At 43.8% G+C, this 22,903-nt stretch overlaps 1 protein-coding gene across 1 annotated transcript in view; it reads left to right on the top strand.

Moving 5' to 3' along the window:
• Positions 1 to 11,442, top strand: part of TTC21A (tetratricopeptide repeat domain 21A) — a 406,154-nt gene extending 394,712 nt beyond the window's left edge. Inside the window, exons 27-29 of the mRNA XM_029588390.1 lie at positions 988 to 1,108; positions 8,133 to 8,200; positions 10,600 to 11,442. Coding sequence (XP_029444250.1) covers positions 988 to 1,108; positions 8,133 to 8,200; positions 10,600 to 10,677 — 267 coding nt within the window. The 3' untranslated portion in view covers positions 10,678 to 11,442. The remainder of the gene's footprint in view (positions 1 to 987; positions 1,109 to 8,132; positions 8,201 to 10,599) is intronic.
• Positions 11,443 to 22,903: the final 11,461 nt, after the last annotated feature.

Raw genomic sequence — 22,903 nt, 5'->3', positions numbered from 1 at the left:
GTACTGACAGCTTGCCCCTGACCACGTTTGGACCGCTGCCTGGAACTGACCTCTGTTTGCTACTGACCACCCTCAGACGAATACCCTGGCTTTGACCCTTGCACTCCATACAGACCCTTGCACTCCATACGGCCACTCTCCTTGCTTCTCCTGTGACCACCAGGCCTACCTGTTCTTACGCTACCCACGGCCTTCTACAAGCTAGGCCACTAGGCGCTGCCTATCCTGACTGGAGGACCTTCAGTTCCTGTTCCATTCCAGTGGTCTCCGGTACTCTCTGTTCTGGTCTAGCTTATCTGTTCTCCTCTGGCCGCGCGCCTTTGCTGTTGGTGGGCACACCTCTCCACTACCTCTCCGGGAGACTTTCAGAGGCCCACCTAAGCCCAGGCGGTCTGGGAATCCAAGGGCTCAACCCACAGAGCCCCCAGACTGTTATTGGTGAAGCTCCATCTAGCCTCTATCTCCTCGTGTGCTGTGCCTCCTGGTGGCAGGCACCCTCTGGGAACTCTCAGAGGGCCATACCAATCCTGCGCCAGGCCAGGCGCAACAAAACCAGTGCATATATACATTCTACACTCTGGTCTCAGTACTAAAATATACTACTACTAATACTATTACACATTTATATAATGCTACAAGGTGTGGGCAGCACTGTAGAAATACACATAGACATTCAGTGCTCTGTAGAGTTTACAATCTAGACAAAACAGACAAAACAAAGTGTTTAGGGAGAATCAGGGAAATGATTTAAAATCTTAAAGGTAGAGTTTAATAGAAGAAGAGGGTATTTTATCTAATTGGGTAAAGCTGAAAGAATTCAATTTTAGCCCCAGAAAACAATTTATATAAGAAAAACAGGAAATGGGTTTGGATGAGTAAGGAGTAGGGTGGGAGGTCACCCCAGAACGTGACCCCTTGCCCATCTCTTTTAACAGATAAGACTATAACTATGTACTGAAATACGGTACTGTTTCACATTTCTTTCAGTCTTGTTGTAAAGCATATGAATACATGGGTTTTATCATGGAGAAAGAACAGTCCTATAAGGATGCTGCAACTAACTATGAGCTGGCTTGGAAATACAGTAGTCAAGCAAATCCTGCTATTGGTAAGTTAAGAACTAACAGTTATACTACAAGATTCATGTAAAATAAAATGTCAGATATCTTCTTGGTGCCTGATAAGATTCAGAAAATAGGCACATACATATTCAAAGCACAAAAAAAGTTAGCACATCTTATACTTGATTGAAAGCCATTGGCCTCTGGCAGGTTTGCTGCTGCTATAAGAGGTGCAGGAGAAAAAGCAGAGCACTGCACTATCATTCAAGAGAAGTCTTGAGATATGGTTTAAAGACTCCCTTCTGTCACAGGGTGAGTTTGTGCAAATCACTTTACCTCCTTCTGCTTCCATTCTTCTGAGATCAAAAGGGAAAGAAGACACATGTCTTAATCTGGCTTTCCTAGTTAACAATTGAAAAAAAATCAGAGCTGGAAGTTTAAATTAGTATGATTTAATAAAGTTAAGTAGATCACATTATATTGCACTTTATACTTTTATACTGCCTTACTTCAACAATATGAACAGAAAGCTGTTTATAACACAAATAAAAATGCAATAATCATGTAAATATTAATAATCATTTCTTCTATTTTATAAGAGGAAGATTACTGAAGTAACACCTGAACCATGGTTGTCTATCCTCAGGTTGTCCAAATATGTTCATGTTCCTTTTCATCTTTATTGTTTTTAAAATCTTTCCTCAATTCAGTCTAATCTAGCCATCATAGCAACAGCTCTTGTCCAGGGGCCATAATGCAAAACTCCCTTTAGAATCTGATATGCATGTCAATGTTGTGCAATGGCTGAGACTCACTTCTTCAAGGAGGCTGTGAAAGCCACAGCTTTTCTTCTTTAAATAAAAACAAACTGCTTCCTTTGAGGTTTTTTTCCCCCATCAGTTCTGTTGTAAGGTTCCACTGCCAACCTGTAGGCAGCTCAGGTTCTAAGTGAACCTCATGGTAGAGTGAACTTTCGTCCTCCCACCAGCAGATGCCAGTATGTTTTCCTAGGCTGATTTGAATGTTCCTACTTGCTCTATGGGTCCCACATGCTCTCGTGGGCCATCTTGTTACATGTTTTATTATGTATATATACTAAAGGCCTTGCCTGCTTTCCTTGCTAGAACTAGGTTATATACTATCCTAGCATGTGCTTATGTGTTTCCAGTCTTTCTGTGGTGGTCCAGTTATTACCCAGATCTCAACTCATTGCTCTGTTTCTTACTTGTTAGTGTGTACAGCTGGATTCATCTTTGTGGCTACATTAACTGTGTCTTGTATACCATCCCCCGGTACTGGCCCTGTGTGGCCAAAGGCCTAGTGGCTGTCAGCATATGAGGGCTGAGCCTGAGGGTAAGATGACAGCTACAGGCAGAAGAGCATGCTTTCCTTGTTTCATTCCAGGGGTGCTCTGTTCAGTGACTTAATATATCCTGACCTTGGACTCCGGCCCACTCACCATCTTGGGGTCCTTTCTATTCAACGAGAGTCATTGCATCAAGTTCTGGCTACATGGACCCCACTGAGCTGTACATAGTCATAGCCACCCAATAAAAACTTCAGAGAGAATTGAACCTGTTCCCGATTAAGCATCAGGGGCACAGCGATGGACAACCTGGGCTATCTACTGAACAGCTTCAGGAGTCAGTGTCTCCAGCTCTCTGACTCACAGAAACACCAGGACAATTGCATAAGGAACATAGGGTTCTATAAAACCTTCCTAGACTGGACTTCTGCTGTCACGGGTGCTTGTCACATTCTTGGGGGGGGGGGAATGGGCTCACTGGTCTTTAGCCCAGGCACTCTGAATCTAGCCAGCGAGGAAGACCTTCATCAAAAGAACAGAGTGAAATGCAGTCCCTTTTGTGGTAGAGTTCTTCCAGCCTCCATGCACCTTACACAGCCAAGCCTGTCATAGGTGCTTGCCACATTCAGGGAACAGTAGTGGTGGGTGTCAGCACTTATTATTCTGGGGAGAGAGCCATTTAATAGCTTCCCAAGCTGATGGTGCATGGCACACCCCATTTTAAAGTTGGAGGTGCCTGTGCACCATGGATACTATGCCCATGATTTTGTCCAGGGCAGCAAACAACACATCATGATGGATGTGAGGTTAACTGTGGATATCTTCAATTCAGAGAACATTTCCTTTTGGGCCATTGAGGTACCATCCTGCATTGTCTTTTTGGGGTTACCTTGGCTTCACATTTCCTTTATTGATTGGCAGCAGGGACAAATTGTTTCTTGGCCTCCCTCATTTTTTTTCATCCTGTGTTCCAAACACTAGATCAGGACCAGATTAAGGGGCTGACCAATTGAGTAAGTGCTTGGGGTGCCAACCAATAGGGCATTGGGAGAAACATCTGAGTGAGGGAGAGCAATGTATGTCTGACAAGCAGAGGTGGTTTTATAATGAGACAGGGTGAGGTGGTCGCTTCAGGCGGCAACATTTCCCCCTGAAACCTTCCTGCTTGAGCCGCCTCACCCTTCATGTAGGCAAACTCTGGCAGCGTGGAGCAGCGACATGCTGGTGGGGTTTCCACTCCCCACCAGCAAAAGAAAGGTCCCAGCGTCCCACGGCGGCATGGAATTGTAACATGCTGGTCTCCCTGCCAGCACAAGATAGGTCCTGGTGTCCCATGGCGACATGGCTTTATGATGTGCTAGCAGGGTTTCTCCTTGCCAGCACAAGACAGGTCCTGGCATCCTGTGGCAGCGTGGCTTTGTGATGAGCAAGAAAGATCCTGCAGTGGTGCCAGCACAGAATGCAGCATGGCAGAGAGAGAGAGCAGTAAAGCGCAGTGGCTGCAGCCCAGAGTCCCAGGGATTGAGGTGAGGTGTGTGTGTGTGTGTGTGTGTTTTATGAATATGAGAGGGTGGGGGGTTGTTTTGTGTGGGTGTGTGTATGAGAGGGTGGTGGGGGTGGTGTGTGGGTGTGTATGAGAGGATGGGGTGTGTGTGTGTGTGTGTGTGTGTGTGAGTATGAGAGGGTATTGGGGTGGTTGTGTGTGGTGTATTTATATGAGAGGGTGGTTGTGTGTGTGGTTATGCATGAAAGGGTGGTGGGGTGGGGTTTGTGTGTGTGTGTACAAGAGGGTGTTGTGTGTGGGTGTGTATGAGAAGGTGGTGGGGTGGGGTGTGTGTGTGTATGTATGAGAAGGTGGTGTGTGTGTGGTGGGGTGGTATGTGTGTGTATGACAGCTGGGGGGAGTGTGTGTGTGTGTGTGTGTGTGTATGAGAGTGTGGTGTGTGTGAGTCTATGAGAGGGTGGTTGGGGTGGTGTGTGTGTGTGTGTTTGTGTGCACGTATGAGAGGGTGGTGGGGGTGGTGTGTCTTCAGATCTCCAGACACTATCACCCCAAGGTCTCTCTGTTTGCTCTGTGCACAACAACAGCCCTTCACCCCCATCACATGCAGCTCTTTTGGATTAACTCACCCCAGATGCATGACTCTGCATTTCTTGGCACTGAATCCAAGTTCATAGATCTTTGACCACTGTTCAAGCTTCCTTAAATCATGTCTCATTCTCTCTATTCCTTCCAGCATGTCCACGCTGTTGCAGATCTTAGTATCATCCGCAAAAAGACAAACTTTACCTTCTATCCCTTCCGCAGTATCACTCACAAAGATGTTGAACAAGACTGGTCCCAATACCGATCCTTGTAGCATTCCACTTAACACTGTTCTCTCTTCAGAGTAGGTTCCATTTATCATCACACACTGTCTTCTAACTGTCAACTAGTTAGTAATCCATGCCAGTTCTTTAGCGCTTACTCCCAAGCTTCTCATTTTATTCACAAGCCTCCTATGCAGGAGCATATCAAAAGCTTTCTTAATCCAAGTAAATCACATCAAGTGCTCTTCCTGAATCCAAGTCTTTAGTCACCCAATCAAAAAAAATCAGATTTGTCTGACAGGATCTTTCTCTGGTAAATCCATGCTGCCTTGGGTCCAGCAATCCTTCTGACTGTAGATAGTTCACTATCCTTTCCTTCAGCAGAGTCTCCTTTACTTTTCCCACCACCGAGGTGAGGCTCACCAGCCTGTAGTTTCCAGCCTCCTCTCTGCTCCCACTCTTGTGAAGCAGGACCACCACCGCTGTTCTCCAATCACTCAGCACCACTCCCATTTCCAGGAATCAATTGAACAGGTCACACAGCGGACCCGCCAGCACATCTCTTAGATCCCTCAGTATTCTGGGATGAACCTCATCAAGCCCCATGGCTTTGTCCACTTTCAATTTTCCTAGCTCTTCCCATACATTCTCTACTGTAAAGGGATTTTTGTATACTCCACCCCCTTCCAACATCTTGTTAATTAGCAATGGTCCTTCTCCAGGGTCTTCTTTATTGAACAATGAACTGAAGTATTTGTTTAATATTTCCACTTTTTCTTAGTCTCTCTCCACACATTGATCTTTTTCTTCTTTCGATTTCTCTATACCACTTTGGATCTTACTCTGATATATCTGAAAAATGTTTTGTCACCTATATTTACCTCTTTGGCAATCCTTTCCTCCACCTGACCTTTGTTTTCTTGATTATTTTCTTCATCTCCCTCAGTTTCACCAGATATTTTTCCTTGTGTTCCTCTTTTTGGGATCTTTTATTTTATCAGCCACCTCCTTTGAGAACCAGCTAGGTTTCTTGTTTCTCTTGCTTTTGTTTACTTTTCTAACATATAGATTAGTTGCCTTTGTAATTGCTCCTTTTAGTTTGGCCCACTGTTGTTCCACCTCTCCTATTTTCTCCCAGTCTTCTAGTTCTACCTCCAGGTACTTCCCCATTTCAACAAAGTCCGTATTTTTGATGTTCAAAATGTGGGTCTTTGTGTGACTGCTCAACTTTTGGCCAGTTTTATTCAGCAATTGTTTTGATAGGAGAAATATGCATGGGGAGGTTTACCCACATATAAAGGGTCTTTGAAAGTTAACCCCCCCCCCCCCACCTTACTGCAGGTAAAAGTATGGGGGGGGGGGAAGGGGCAGGGTTAGATTGCATGGATATCATTTGAAAGCCTCATGCTTACTGCCACATGGGTAATTCGTAAAGCAGGTGAAAGTACATTTATTAAAGTATATATTTCACTATCAGGAACTTCAAGGCAGAAACTTTCAGGTACTGTTGGTGTTTTCCCTATCCCCAGAGGGCTTACAAATTAACCCTTAGATTCCTCAAAATGCATTAATAATGCCCACAATAAGAAAAAGGGGCGTGTTTAGGGAAATTTTAGAATTACTGCACCATACGATAACATAGTATCAATTGATATGGGAAAATTATTGTACCCTGCAATAGTCCCATTTCAGGCATACTGCATAGACTAATGCCAGGACAAAAGGTGTAGTTATTGCCAACATTAGAATGGTGTGATATTGCCCCTCATTTTCCTAAATCCCACCTCTCCCAAAAATTTGCATGCACGCCATGCGTTAGTGTTCTTATCACATGCGTTATGGCATTAATACATGCATTAACGCATTATCATGCCATAATCCACTTTGATGAATGAGCCGGTAGATTTGCATCTTGGGCCATGCAAATTCATTAGGGATATCCTGAGAACCCAACTGGGTGGGGGGCCCGTAGGACCAGTTTGAGTACCCTGTCTTAGGTAATAGAGGATAAAGTGCCTTGCCCAAGGTCACAAGGAGTAGCAGTAGGATTTGAACATTCGTTTCCCCACCTCATAGCCCACTGCTCTTATCACTAGACTACTGTCTACTCCACATAAGAATAAAGTACCTGCTTCCTCTGCCCACCCAAATTTTAAAAAGAAATCTCCCTTTGAAAATTAGCTTGCAGCAGAGAGGACCCCTACAAGCCTCTCAGGCAGTTGAAATATCACCCCATGGATAACATACAGCCTTAATGCAATCTATTATTCATCTTTGATTTCCTCTGTGGATTCAGTATTTGAATATTAACCTATCCTAGCATAACTTAGTTTTTTTTTTAAACTACACAAAATAAAGATTTTTAGAAATAAGTGAGACAATTTTTCTTTCCAAAGTTTTCTTACTCCCAATCCACTTTGAACTGAAACAAAACTGATTTTCAATAATCATGCTCCAGTTCTAGGAAGTTATGAGTAAAAGAAAACTTTGCTAGGAAAAAACTTAAAAACCCTCCTTTTATTTGGTATAAGAAAATATAACTTGGCTTATTGCAGAGACACTATTTTACATAGAAAAGAGGAACTGTTTCTCAATGATCTGGAAGCTATTTACCTCTTCATTTCCCTGGAAAATTCCTTACTCAAGATTAGGACAGTTTTCCATAGGTTATATTTTCTGAAACTAGACAAAATTAGGATTTCAGAATAGGAAGAGATCTTTCCCATATTTACTCCTCTTGAACTGGAATAAAATTATAGAATGAGAACTTTTCAGCAACAGGTCTCCAGTTCAAAGAAGATTATGGATAAAAACTCTTTGCAAAGGGAAAGTGTTACTCATTCCTGAAACCTCATTTCCTCTTCTTTCAGAAATTATAACTTTTGGCAGGTTTTCTTACTGTACACATGCTGGTTTCACACTGGAGAAAATGACTGGGTCTGTAGTGATTTGTGGATAGTCAGCAAACCACTACCAACTACTTGAAACCCATCCCCTCTTTGTTAAAATGAATAAATGAACAATAGAGACATCCTGGGGCAGATTCTGATGAAGAGTAGCACAGCACCTTGGGTTACTTTATTTCATATAGTGAAAATTAGAGTATCCCTCATAAAATTTCAGTATGAATATTTGGGGGATGAATTATATACATCAAAATGGAAAAGGGAATTGTAAATATTTTGCTGTTACTATCAATTGATTATTTATAAAATGCTGCATAGATCAGCTCTGACCTCAGGTGTCCATGGTACACCTTACTTCTTTGGGTACATAAGTATGAGGTACTAATCAGTCAAATAGTATTGTGCAACTGCTACCATATTGCAAATACATTGCAAATAGAATATCTCACATAAACAAAGAATGAGTCATTCATAGTTTGTTCAATGTGTCTTGCTAATTGTTATTCCTCTCAGCCTTCCTTTTCATAGATGTGCCCTCTTCCTTTCCAGGCTTTAAACTTGCTTTCAACTACCTAAAAGATAAAAAGTATGTGGATGCTATAGACATTTGTCATAAGGTATGTTGTGCACATTATCTGTCATGGAAAAATAAAGCAATTTGGGTAATCTTGTGGTTGCTAAATGGCCAGAGAAGCCTTTGCTCATGGATTATTGACTTAAATCCCATCCATGCCACTAAGAAAGAAGTGTTACATCTGTTATCTGAATGCTTTGGGAGACAAAGTAGGGCAAAACAAGACTTGATCTGGTTTCCAGTTGACTGATAGCCAGATCACATAAACCATATCATAACTACCACCATTTTTTAGCAATCATGCAAGATAAGATTAGAAGCTCAATGAGGTCAGTAGGCACCATTTTTAAAGCTGACACTGGAGGGGATTGTTCCTTACTCCAGAAGATCACCCCCTTTGATGGGGTAAACTTTCAGGGGAAGAAAGGGCACCAAATGGAAAATTTACATTAATTATGGGGGCCAAGGGATTGGACCTTTAAGGGGACGGGGTTTGGAAATTGGGGAGTCCATATGGAGCCCCCAGAAACTTTTGATACACAGAGGGGGAGAGGGGAGGTGGGATTCACATGGGCTTTTAACCTTACAAGCTGGTGCATGCAAAATTTTGCTCCCTCAGTCTGGCAGCTATTTTTGTGATAACAAAACAGCGAAGCCTTTTTCTCACATTTGTTTTCACAAAATTCCACATTAATGAGCTGCTCTGTATGATTTTGCATCCTACCAGCTCATTAATGTGGGATTTAAATGCATTTTTGTGTGTAGCAGACTATGCCAAAACTTTTATTTTTGTGAAGCTCACTTTTGAAAGTTTCTTTTACAAAAGGGGACTTTGAGCAAAATATATTTCAAAATGTCAAATGTTTTGTGTTTTTGCGCATTTCTAGGTGTCTTGTGCTATTCTTTGAGCAAAAAATCCTTTTGCAAAAATCCCCTTTTGCAAAAAAGCATTGCAGCTTAGTACATCAGCCTTTATGGCCGCCTCATACTGATGGCTTTTGGTTTGGCTTATTCAATTTATTTTTGAATTAATTTAAGGCCTTTCTCCCATTCTTTGTCTATGAGAAAAAAGTTTAGAGAATCAGTTTCCTAAAAGAATGGCACAAAAATGCAGTACCTGCACAAATTTGGATCAGTACGGATTTTTCCAAAAGCAAAAATTACATGTAAAGAAAAAAATGATGCAAAACCTGTGTTCAAACTGAGGGCCTCATTTTCTAAAGTATCGCAGGCCTGCAATACTTTAGAAAACTGCGCTAATGGGGGATGGGGGTCGAAGCAGGGGGGGGGCAGTCCTGAGCTGGCCGGCAGCGATCGCACCACCGCGGTGCGATCGCTGCCGGTTTCGCACCCAATACTGTGTACAGTTCTGGTCGCCACATCTCAAAAAAGATATAGTTGCGATGGAGAAGGTACAGAGAAGGGCAACCAAAATGATAAGGGGAATGGAACAGCTCCCCTATGAGGAAAGGCTGAAGAGGTTAGGGCTGTTCAGCTTGGAGAAGAGACGGCTGAGGGGGGGATTTGATAGAGGTGTTTAAAATCATGAGAGGTCTAGAACGAGTAGATGTGACTCGGTTATTTTCACTTTCGAATAATAGAAAGACTAGGGGGCATTTCATGAAGTTAGCAAGTAGCACATTTAAGACTAATCGGAGAAAATTCTTTTTCACTCAACGCACAATAAAGCTCTGGAATTTGTTGCCAGAGGATGTGGTTAGTGCAGTTAGTGTAGCTGGGTTCAAAAAAGGTTTGGATAAGTTCTTGGAGGAGAAGTCCAATAATGGCTATTAATCAATTTTACTTAGGGAATAGCCACTGCTATTAATTGCATCAGTAGCATGGGATCTTCTTAGTGTTTGGGTAATTGCCAGGTTCTTGTGGCCTGGTTTGGCCTCTGTTGGAAACAGGATGCTGGGCTTGATGGACCCTTGGTCTGACCCAGCATGGCAATTTCTTATGTTCTTATGTTCTTAATAGCGCCACCATAGAAGGTGTAGCTATTGGGCGCAAAGTAGGACGCGAAAAGTCCCTTTTCACCATCCGCAGCATCTTCGCAGAGTCGGCCCTGGTGATGCCCCGACTCCTCCTCTTCCGGGGCTGACTCCGTCCCGATTTAGGTAGCACAGGCATGCTCTACCTTCGCAGGCTAACGCAGGCTTGCGCTAACAGCGCAAACATGCAATAGCCTTGGTAAATAAGGCCCTAAGAGATATGCAAAAAAAGCACTGAACAATTATTGCCTAATCCTCAAATCTGGCCCTAGCATAAAACGGGAATAGAAAGTGAGCATGGAGAAGCTTACATACCTGGTGTAGGTACTGTTACTGTTGTGTGTGTTCTGTGGATCTATGGTGAACATCAGCTTTTATTGCCATAAGGAAAGAATGTTAATATGCACATGTGGCAGATTGTTCACAGTCAATCTTTTGTTTCTTCTAGGTTATTAAGGATCATCCCAATTACCCAAAGATTAGAAGTGAGATTTTGGAAAAGGCTCAAGCTGCTATCAAACCCTAGAAATAAGATCTAGCATAAAACATCAAGTTGTCTATTATATAATAAATAAAAGTGACCACAAGAAATATAATAGCATTTCAAATAAATATTATTAGACATTAAAGACATTATTTTAAAAAATAAAACATTTCTACCATCATGCAGAGAAGCAGATCTGTGTTTCTGGGCTCTCTGAGTGGCGAGTACAAAATCTTTCTCACAACTTAATAAAAGCCCCAGACTCTGCATGCAAAGCAACAGTTAAATAATACCAAATGTAAAATGTATTTGCTAATTTATCAATATGTACACTTCACTACCTCTTCAGAAATGTATTTCAAATGATAGCCATTTTATCAGCCACCTTGCAGAAATAGGTTGAAGTTGCTCTACTCTAATGTTTGGCCTGTGATTGTTTAATCTTGGACCAAAACTCCTGCTGCATTGGCTAAAGTTTCTTTATTTTAGCTTATTAAGGACAAGATTTCAGTTATGAGCAAAGTAGAGCAGCCATAAGTGCAAAAGGCCTGTACCACTTTTCTTTACTCAATTTTGAAACAGTGCATCATTTGCCAAAGGCTAATTTTTACTGCAGTATCTGGTATGGAAAAAAAAATCCACAGAAATTTTACCCAAGCTTTACATTTAGCCCTCACAGATGAAAGTCCCCAAGTCCTTGTTGCACGAGATTTTGCTTTTATATGATATTCTGTGAAATATTTGCACTGCAGACAATACAAGACGATAGTCTTTAGCAAATGATGTGCTGTTTCAAAACTGCGCATGCAAACTAACTTGCCGGCTTTTGGCCTATTTTTTGCTCAAACATTAAATTCAGTCCTGTGACTTTGAATTTGAAATCCTGCAAGTTTGTTGGCTTATTCCACCCTAAATAGGTCTCCACTGGGCGACACCTCAACTCTTAACACAACAGCTACACAATGGAGGGATACTTGAGCCTTAACTGTAATTTTCCATAAAAAAAAAAAGTAGAGAAACACAGAAAAGTAAGATTTGAGTTTAACTAGACTTACAAGGAAGTTAGAACCTCACATCTGAGAATTTCTATTTCTGTTGTGGCTTGCCTGGCAAAAGTTTCATGATAGGATTTCCATCTCTATCACCTTAAATGTTATCATGAGATGGCTTGCAGGATGAAGTGGAAAATTGTTTACCATGTATGATAGGCATCCCATTAGAATGCCGCAGTTTTCAATAATTTTCTAATTTACAAGCAACATGCAGTACATTAATTTTCTTTTTAGTAAGGCCATGCTGCATGTTGATGAATTATATTACCATATTCAGACAAAGCAGCATCAGAGCACATTCATAACATTGTATAACGTTTATGAGGCACCCATGCTGCATATGTCAATAACCTATGGCAATAGCAGGCAGGCATGGCACTATAACAGCTGAAGCCATCATCATTTTTATGTCCTTTGTTTCTCTATACTTGTGTTCAAAGCTTGCTATTAGTAAGTGGCAGTGCGAACAAACTGACCTAACCAGTTTGTGGAGCCTTTTTGCTAGGCAGTAAAATCCAGAGGGCCTGCTGTGTTTAGAAAATTCAGGTTTTGCTAGGACTGATTAAAAACTATTTTGTAACTTAATCTAACTAGGAATTATGCCTAAGGAGCTCATGTATTAGTTAAAATAATTTATACTAAACTATATTTTAATACAAATACAGCTGTGGGATAAGGTGATGCTACTTGCTTATGGACATTATATGGCATTTACAACTAGAAATGATCTGTATGGACATCTCATATATGTATGGACTCCCCGGAATCCTTGGAAATCCACTTCATACAGCAAGTATTTATAACTGAAACCTCTTCCGGTTATAGGCCAGGAGGGCAGGGGCACACAAGGGGTCCTAGACCCAATACTTTAACTTTCTCCCATGCCTACACAGTCCAAGGGCCCAGGACAGGGTTCTTCTTCCAGTGGGAGCAGGGAGGACTAAGTCCTCCAGGGCCCAAGATGGCTGGGGTGGGCCTCGGTGTGTTGCCCTGGGGCGGGGGGAGTAGTAATAGGTCTCTATTTACTTCAAAGACTCTGGAGGCAAAAATGAAATCTTTACTGTCAAGAGTTCTTAAATGGTAGAAATGGCACTTTCACAACAGCTCTCCAATTTATCTGTGCATGTCTCAGTATCAAGCAAGGAAATTCACACTCTATAGTTTAGACAAGCAAGGTTCCCAGTAGGGGCAGGGTGTCCTTAAATGGAATGGAAAGCCCCTTCCAAAACTACTGATGGGCATAAGAATTATAGTCTCTGCACAGTCTCCCCTGTGTCTCTCTCTCCCAGGATGAAAACTCTTGTTGGGTGTCCTCAGAATAGAAATGTAGGGCCTACTCACAGTTCTTTTCTTCAATTGTTTCAATAGGATTTTTCATAGGAAAAGTCCAGTAGCAGGGAACACAGCATCTCTCCACAGATGTTCCCTTTTCAGGCAGGAAGGGTGACCATAAATGTCCTCCTGAAAACTCAGAAAAATCTTCACACAAAGATAGAAAAAACGGGATTCCTCCCTACCTCCTGATCTAACCTAACTGGCGGAGATCCTGAATTCCTCAAGCCAGGGGTACCAGGGCTCTCAGAGGAGAAATCCCAAAAAGGCAAAACATCCAAAACTCTGAAGCAAAAGCAGAACCAGCACCCAGACAGGCACTGATCCCCTTCCCACTAGGTTACTGGGCAAGGCTGAGAGATCCAGCACCCAAACAGAGAAAAAACTCAAGAAAAAACACTCCTACTCTCATCTAACGCAAGACACTGGCCTGACAGAGAGAAGAGAGCTGCCCCCCCAAAAAAGTGAGTAGAATGGCCCAAAGGAAGAAAGGAGGAAATGGGACTAGGATTGACAATATGAGAGAAAAGAAAGGGAAGAAGGAATGAGCCAGGAATGAAGAAATGGAAGATAAAGAGGGAGACAGGAATCCATGATTGACCTGGTTAAGGTGAGTATCAGGAGAGAGAAGGAGAGGAGCCCAGGAATCATGCTGGGCAGAGATAGAAAGAGAGGGGGGATAGAGAAGCAGCATGGTCCAGGAAGGAAGAAGGGAAAGATGACCACCAGGAATCAAGGAGGAGGGAGGATGAGACAACAGCCAGGTGTGGAGATGACATTAAACACAAACCTTATTTAGGGGGACACAGACAGCCATGGAGCCTTCTTCCCTTTCAAAAGAGGGATATTGTTTTGCTTTATCTAAAATCAAAATTATTTTGTGACTCATTGTCTGTATGTGTTTGCAAGAATAAAACAAAAATAAAGTATAAAATAAGAGCAGGCTAAAAGGGGTCAATTTTCAGGGAGAGTAAGTTTCAAAACTTTTATGTGGGTTAACACCTGTTTATCCATGTATAAAGGCCATTTTGAAAATTGCTATTCCCCGCCACAGAGGGTAAAGGAAGCTACGATGTGAACAGCACATATTTTTATCTGCAGGGGGGGGGGAAGGAGCAGGGTTAGGTTGGGGGAGGAAAAGTACATGCAGGGTAGAGATGTGAATCGTGTCCTCGATCGTCTTAACGATCGATTTCGGCTGGGAGGGGGAGGGAATCGTATCGTTGCCGTTTGGGTGTTTAGAATATCGTGAAAATCGTTAAAATCGTGAACCGGCACACTAAAACCCCCTAAAACCCACCCCCGACCCTTTAAATTAAATCCCCCACCCCCAAATGCCTTAAATTACCCTAGGATCCAGCGGCGGTCCATAGCTAAATCGGGGGAAGGGGGAGGGCAGGAAAACCGGCACATTAAATCCCCCTAAAACCCACCCCCGACCCTTTAAATTAAATCCCCCCCCCAAATGCCTTAAAGTACCCTGGGGTCCAGCGGCGGTCCGAAACGGGCTCCTGCTGTTGAAGCGTGTTGTCTTCAGCCGGCACCATTTTGCAAAATGGCCGCCGCAAAATGGCGGCGGCCATAGACCAACACGATTCGACCACAGGAGGTCGCTTCCGAACCCCCGCTGGATTTTGGCAAGTCTTGTGGGGGTCAGGAGGCCCCCCCAAGCTGGCCAAAAGTCTCTGGGGGTCCAGCGGGCGTCCGTGAGCGATCTCCTGCCGCGAATCGTTTTCTGTACGGATAATGGCGCCGGCCATACGCGTATGGCCGGCGCCATTTTCCGTACGGAAAATGGCGCCGACAGGAGATCGACTGCAGGAGGTCGTTCAGCGGAGGTCCGGAACCCTCGCTGAACGACCTCCTGCAGTCGATCTGCTGCCGGCGCCATTTTCCGTACGGAAAACGATTCGCGGCAGGAGATCGCTCCCGGACGCCCGCTGGACCCCCAGAGACTTTTGGCCAGCTTGGGGGGGCCTCCTGACCCCCACAAGACTTGCCAAAAGTCCAGAGGGGGTCCGGAAGCGACCTCCTGCAGTCGAATCGTGTTGGTCTATGGCCGCCGCCATTTTGCGGCGGCCATTTTGCAAAATGGCGCCAGCTGAAGACAACACGCTTCAACAGCAGGAGCCCGTTTCGGACCGCCGCTGGACCCCAGGGTACTTTAAGGCATTTGGGGGGGAGATTTAATTTAAAGGGTCGGGGGTGGGTTTTAGGGGGATTTAGTGTGCCGATTTTCCTGCCCTCCCCCTTCCCCCGATTTAATTTAAAGGGTCGGGGGTGGGTTTTAGGGGGATTTAGTGTGCCGGTTTTCCTGCCCTCCCCCTTCCCCCGATTTAGCTATGGACCGCCGCTGGACCCCAGGGTAATTTAAGGCATTTGGGGGGGGGTTCGGGAGGGTGGGGGATTTAATTTAAAGGGTCGGGGGTGGGTTTTAGGGGGTTTTAGTGTGCCGGTTTTCCAGCCCTTCCCCTTCCCCCGATTTACGATTTTTTGACGATAAATCGGGGGAATTGGTATTGTATCATGGCCCTAACGATTTTTGACGATTTAAAATATATCGGACGATATTTTAAATCGTCAAAAAACGATTCACATCCCTAATGCAGGGATTTAATTTTGAAAGCCTTATGCATACTTTCACACATATACTTTGCACCTGCTTCAAAGCAAATGAAAAGTATTCAGGAACAAGATGTACCTTCCCCTGCCAGCCCAAGTTTTCAAAAGGAAACACCACCGTGACCACAGACAGTTTCCCTTTCAAAATTCAATTGCAGGTCTGCAGGTACCGGTGCTGATTTTCTGTCAGGTCACACCAAGATGCCAACCTGGCAATTTTTGGAACTTTCTTCCTTTTTCCCATTGCAGCTGGAGTGGGAGGTGGAATGGCCTCAACCTTCAATTATGAGGGCAATTTTAAAATTGCTTTGGAAAATGTCTTCTCTATATGTTCAGTTTAGATCAAAATTCTATACATTATGAATAATTCTGGAGTGCAGTTCGTTATTTCTTTTGTTTTGGCATGCAAAACTTAAAGCAAAGTGTGGGGGTCTGTGAATTTATTTAGATTCTGCTTTTTGCAGTGCTTCAAAGGGGATTACATTTAGGTTATCCCCAGAGGTTTTACAATCTAAGGGGGTCATTTACCAGACGGATCGCACGCGAAAAGTCCCTTATCGCATGCGATACCAAGATGGGAGCAGAGTCGGCCCCGGAAGAGGAGGAGTCGGGGCGACACCGGGGCCGACTCCGCGAAGACGCCGCGGACGACGAAAAGGTAAGGGCCTTTTCGCGTCCTATTTCGCGCCCAATAGCTACACCTTCTATGGTGGCGCTATTGGGTGCGAAACCGGCAGCGATCGCACCGCGGCGGTGCGATCGCTGCCGGCTAGCGCAGGACCGCCTCCCCGTTTCGGCCCCCCGCCCCTCATCACCTAAAGTATTGCAGGCCTGCGATACTTTAGAAAATGAGGCCCTAAGTTTGTACCTGAGGCAATGAAGGGTAAAGTGACTTGCCCAAGGTCACAAGGACTCAAACGCTGGTCTCCTGGTTCATAGCCCACTGCTCTAACCACTAGGCTACTCCTCCACTTATGAAGCTGAAAAAAGAGGTCTGCATTCCCTGAAAATTGGGAACCCCTGTCTTAACCAAAATACCACAGCCAGAATTGCTGCGGCCTGCTCTTATAAGCAGCAGGGGGACTGGTTATTCCAGCAATCTCAGTGGAGGGGAATTCAGAAATGGAGCCCCCCTCCCTCCACTACCTTTCCTATCCTAGCTCACAGGGTTCAAGACAAGGGCCTTATCTTGATGATCCCAAAGAGTTGATCACATATTGACACATAACATTTCTACTTTTCAAATAAATCTTTGGACCACAAAAGTAATTGTGCTTCACATTGTAGTTTATCCATGGAAAAATCTTCTTTCACATGACTAACTCACAAAGCTCCTCTGCTGCCCTCAAGCTGTAACAGCTGCACGGGAAAAAAAAATTCATACATAGTGATATTTTTTATGCCAATGAAGTATAAACATGACTGTAAACATAAAGGGGTCTGCACTGGAACTTAATATGCACACTGAGGCCATTTAGTGCATTTACAAAATTGCATGCTATTCATAAAACCCTTATGTAAAATAAACTGGTCTGAAAAGACGCTAGTGCATGCATGCTAAATTTCTTGTATATATGCATGTTAATGAATTACATGAGATGCAAATTTGGCTTTAGCAGTCACAAGGTCAACAGCATTGGATTGTCCTCCATGCGCCATTTAGCATGTAAAGGCCTAAAATGTAACATCTACCTTGGAATAGGCGTTAACAGAGCTGATTTAAAAGGCTCGGTTATCTAGATGCTTCATGGGTTCAGGATGGAGAATATGTGGTTGCTAGAGCAGGAGGAGTTATTGGAGGCGTTGAAAAGGGGACAGGAGAGGGGCAGAAAGGCGAGAGAGAAGAGAATGACAGAGCTGGAACTGGAGGAGGTAGAGGGGATAGAGGGAAAGAGGAGGAGAAGAAGGGGAAAAACCGAGGGACAAAAACAAAGCAGGAAACCAAGGAAGCCTTGAGGCAGAAAGAGGACAGGAACAGCAGAGGAGAGCAAAGATACAATTGCGCCACAGACTTTTCTCAAATGCCCTTTAATGATGTTATTGTCCTTAGGGAAACTCCAATGCTGCTATTCAGATGCTATTAATTTCCAAATGCACTCCTTTCATGCCAGAGATTTTCTTGTGGAGTCTCTCCCAAAGAGAGTAGTTTTCTTCCAGAGTGAAGAGATACACTCATTGGCAAGGTTGTATCTAGTTTAGTCTGCAGCTCCTGTTCCTCCATCAGTTTCTCTGTACTTTCCTCTTCCTCCTAGTCTTTTATCTCCTGGACAGATTTCTTTTGGAAGTTCTTGCCTCCTTGACAGCTCCTACCTTCTTTCTCATGCTGGGCTGCCCTAAGTTCTCCCAGCTGGTGTCTAATGGGCTGGACCGGGGGGCTATGCGGGGTGGTGCCGACACACCCATAATCAGGAGATCTTGAAAACCATAGCTGACTATCCAAGCTCTCAGAGGCTATCAGACTACTGAATCTAGAAGATACCATGCCTTCGAGAATCTGAAGAAACATTACCGGTATTTTTTCATGCTAAGTTTTTGAACTCCAATTGTTGAAGCTGACTAGAAGCTCTAATTCTGCTCTGATTAATTTTTGCTGACAAGAAGCTGTATTTTTGTGCTCCTGGTAATTGTGATGTTTAAGAACCTACATTTTTTTTTGTGCCCAACAATCACAATAAACGTATTGAACTGTACTCTGGCTTGCTGTGTCTGGTGGTTGATAAACCTACCTCCAATCTTCTGCTGAATTACTTTATGTTTGTACAAGTTTGGAACCCACCCCGGACATTGGAGGGCACGGGTAATAAATAAGTTAAATAAATACTGAATAATCTCATATCATATAATAACATTGTAGACATTGGTGAATATAGGCCTACCCAGTCTGACCAGTTGCCTCTTCCTACTCCAGAAAGGATATCTACCAACTGTCAGCTGCATAAGCTTGACCTACTGCTCTATCTGTGCCCATCACCTTTCTTTGCCCTTACCACTCCCAACTGAACTAAAGATACCTTCTGTGAGTCATATCTGAGGGAGGTTGTTCCTACTTTTTGGCCTTGGCTGGGAAGTACAGCCAAGTCAGCCTGTTGCCAATACTAAGAAACTTACCACCTCCTTTTCTTGGGAGCTTATGCAGCTATCCTACTGCTTTGTGGAGTTCACCTTTGTCATCTCCCTTTTTCACCCTTTTCTGGGAAAATAATCATATACATTTATATACTGGCTCCCTCTTTCTTTTCCCCCTTACCCATACCATTTCATATTCCCCCTGAGCTTTCTTCCCTCCAACTTCATACCAGGATCCCTTGTTCTTGAATTTCTTTATTTATAGACAATGTCTGATTCTACTTTACTGGAATCTACTAAGTATTTCAGTGTTTCTATCATATTCCCCTTTCCCTTCTGTCTTCCACTGAGTAATTTTGAGTATAGGGTTTCTGTTGCAGGCCATGTACCATTTTGGTAGCTCTGCTCTGAAATGCTGCCATCGTATGAAGGTATAGCCTCCAGAAGACAGACCTGGACACAGTGCTCAAGATGGCCTAGACAAGGACATTATTATCTCTTTTTTTTCCTGCTACGGATATCTCTCTTTATGCACCCAAGCACACTGTTAGCTTTTCCTGCCATTGTATTGCACAGACTGGTAATTTACAGGTGACTGAGATGATTCGTTTTAGGCCCCATTTCTTTTCCTAGTTAATAAGTAGTGAGTTGATTTGTTTTGCCCCAGATTCATTATTCTTTCTTACACTGAAGCACAGCCTCCAACCCCTTGACCATTTTTCCAGTTTTTTCAGGTCCCTGATCTTTTTTTTTTTTTTTTTTACCACTCCTCTCAATGAGGTCCATACTGAGCAAGGCAGATGGTGGGAAAACCATTTGGGTAAAGTTACCCAGATATTCAGTGGAACATAATTGGATATGCATTCCACTGAATATACCTGGCTAAAGCCCAAGTTACTCAGATAAAGTCATTCAGATAATTAACTAATGGACAGCCCTCCAGTCAACCAGTCCTACCCGGGTAACTTTATCCAAATAGCGCTGAATATCAGCGCTATCTGCTTCCAAAATCCCCCAGCACTGCCTCTTTTTTATCTGGGTGGGTTTTATTGGGGTAATAATTTAACTGACCTACTTGTCTGGGTAGGGCAGAAAATAAATGATTTTAAATAAATAAATAAAATCACCGGTCTTAAACTTCTCCACTGCAAGAAACAGGACATTCAAAACTTCAGTTCTATCTAACTAAGGGCCTGATTCATCAAGGTACTTTCCAATAGTCACAGACAGGGTCATTTTCTAGTCGCGTTAGGGCTTTATCACGCATGATAAACCGTTCCTTGTAAACCGGTAATTACCGTTCCTTGTAAATGATAATTACCGTTCCTTGTAAACCGGGGTGATATGTATATTATACAGGAACCTCCGGTATATAAATCCTTTAAATAATAAATAAATAAATAAATGATAAATAAATATCACAATGCAAATTCTACACGGACTATGCATGTGGGAGGAGTTAATGGAAATGAGGGTCTGCTAGCACAGAATGCGATAGAGTAACAACCACGAGGGATTTAATTGCACCTTTTTTTCTGTGCTTTATCGGGGAAAATGTTTTTATTCCACAAGAAAGAGAGAGAGTTTGAAATCGGATCGACCTGAGAGGGAACTTCCCTTCCCCCTAGCCTGACCTTTCCACCCCTTCTCCAACCTTCCCCCCCCCCACCAGCCCTACTCTAACCCCCCCTGACCTTGTCTTACCTTTAGCGCCTGCTTCTGGGCAGGCACAAGTTGTGTGCGCCGGCAGCCTGTCAGCACTCGATCCTCCAACACAGCAGCAATGGCCGCTGTGTTGGAGGCCTCTGGCCCGAACTGCCCCACCCCTGGACCGCCCCTTTAGTAAAGCCCTGGGACTTTCAAGCGTCCTGGAGCTTTTCGCTCGTCGCCGGGCCTTTTTAAAATAGGCCTGGCACGTGTAACCCCCTCTCTGGATTTACGCGCGTAGGGCTTTTAAAATCCGGCTCTTAGTGTAGCTGGGTTCAAAAAAGGTTTGGATAAGTTCTTGGAGGAGAGGTCCATTAATGGCTATTAATCAAGTTTACTTAGGGAATAGCCACTGCTATTAAATGCTTCAGTAGCATGGGATCTTCTTAGTGTTTGGGTAATTGCCAGATTTGGCCTCTGTTGGAAACAAGATGCTGGGTTTGATGGACCCTTGGTCTGACCCAGCATGGCAATTTCTTATGTTCTTAAGTAGAAGACATTGTCCCCAGACTAGTACTAGCAGCTTCCCCTGAAACCAATGCTAACAGGTGTTAGTTTTGCAAATGATGATGCATACAACTGTTTGAAAGATGGCTCAGTATCTTTCATCTACCAATGATCTTCCAGCAATTAATGTATTCTGCAAAATGCTGGTCCTTCATAACTGTAACATGTTCCACACCCTCAATGTCTTGTGGGATCCTATGATCCTCTCTGGATCCTTGGTTCCTGCTGCTGGAGCTTGGAAAAGGCCAGGGGACATCTCTCATGCTCCTCATCTCCTGCTCTTCCTGAGGAGTGCCCTTGGTTCTGGCAGTATCACTTGATACCTCCTGTGGCTGTTGACTGGATTGCATGCCGGTAACTGGACTACCCAAACCCTCCTCAGCTACTAGATGTTCAATGTCCTCTGAGTATGAAAATCCCTCACATGATTCAACTGAATCAGTAGCTTCTCTAAGGATCTCCTGCAGATGCTGCTCAGGAGGAAATGGGGGGGAGCTAATGCTGTGCTTGTTTTGGCTGCTTCATTCTTGGTGATCTCCCCCACTTCTGATACAACCCTCCATTGACTCTGCCTTTTCTTGCCCGATAAGAACAGTGGAGACAGGAACAGATAGCTGATGTACTAGCTTCTTACCTGACCCTGCTTCTGTAGCTGGTTTCCCCTTCTTTAAAAAAATCTGTTTATCTTGGTTAGGTGGATCTTAGTCCAATCACTACTATCATGTAGAAGCCCCTCCCAAATGTAACAAAGTTAGCTTTCAATGATCTCAGCCTTACCTGCCTAATCAGTGTTCTCATGTTCAAACATGGGTTCTCCCTTAACTTGATTTTTCATTTCATTTCATTCCACCAACATCAACCTACACAACACTATAAGGGTGGACCCTATATCCTAGTTGGACCACAGCCTAGTCTGGGCCACCATCCTGATGTCAAAACAGACCCCTCTTGTTCCTGCAGTCAAACCTCCCTCCAGAAACATTTCATTTGTTTCAAGAGAAAACAAGCTCCTCAACATACCAGCAACTACAATCATTGAAAATCCACCAAAACTACTAGCCCAGCAATGTCCAACTATGCCAAATTTCAAAAAATTATTTCTACTGATTTTGGTATGAGGTTTACTATCTAGATATATTTTATATTGATTTTATTTTTATTGAATATGTAATTTTATTTTGCTTATGTTTTATTTTTATATTTATGTATGATTTTATGCCTTTATTTTCTATTATGATATTTATATTGTAAATCTCTTAGATGTTAGAAAGGCAGTATATCAAGTTTAATAATAAACTAAATTGTAGAGAGTCCCGCTCGCGCCCGACCTGTTCCTGGGCCCGCTTACCCTTCCTCCACGCCAGCCCGTCTCGAGTCGGCCTCCCTCGCATCTGCCTACAGCATTCCACAGCAGCATTCCCCGACACTTCACCTCCCAGCTCCAGCCAGGCCTCACAGCGGGACTCTGCGCCCTCCGTGGCATCAGCCCCACCCCTAGACGTGCACAGACTGGCCAGCCTCTTAAAGGGCCAAGGGCAGGTTCCAGCACTGCGGCGCACCCAGATTGATCCCTGTACAAAAGGAAGTGCCTCACATCACTTCCTTGCCTTGGCAATTGGGTCGATCACCTAGTGATAGTAAGTTTGCCTTCCTGCGTTCCAGTGTCCTAGCTCCTGTGTCTTGTTCCAGTCTTCTGTTCCAGCATCTTGTTCTAGCGTCCTCCTGTTCCAGCGTCTCTCCGTCCCTGGTAGTACCCTTCGGACTGATCTCATGGTACTGACCTTTGCCTGTTCTTGACTACTCTCTGATCGCTGCCTGCCCTGACCTCTGCCTGGAACTTCGACTACTCTTGTCTGCCACCTGGAACCCGACCTCCTGCTTTACCTGACTACGCCCGGATTTACCTCTGTTACCAACCCTGCCTGGCTGACCATTCTGCACCAAGACTCTGGCCTTACTTCTCACTATACACTTGGACACTC

This window comes from Rhinatrema bivittatum, chromosome 2 (genome assembly GCF_901001135.1).
Source record: "Rhinatrema bivittatum chromosome 2, aRhiBiv1.1, whole genome shotgun sequence".
In the NCBI taxonomy this organism is placed as follows: Eukaryota; Metazoa; Chordata; class Amphibia; order Gymnophiona; family Rhinatrematidae; genus Rhinatrema; species Rhinatrema bivittatum.
This window is presented reverse-complemented; position numbering and strand designations above follow the sequence as displayed.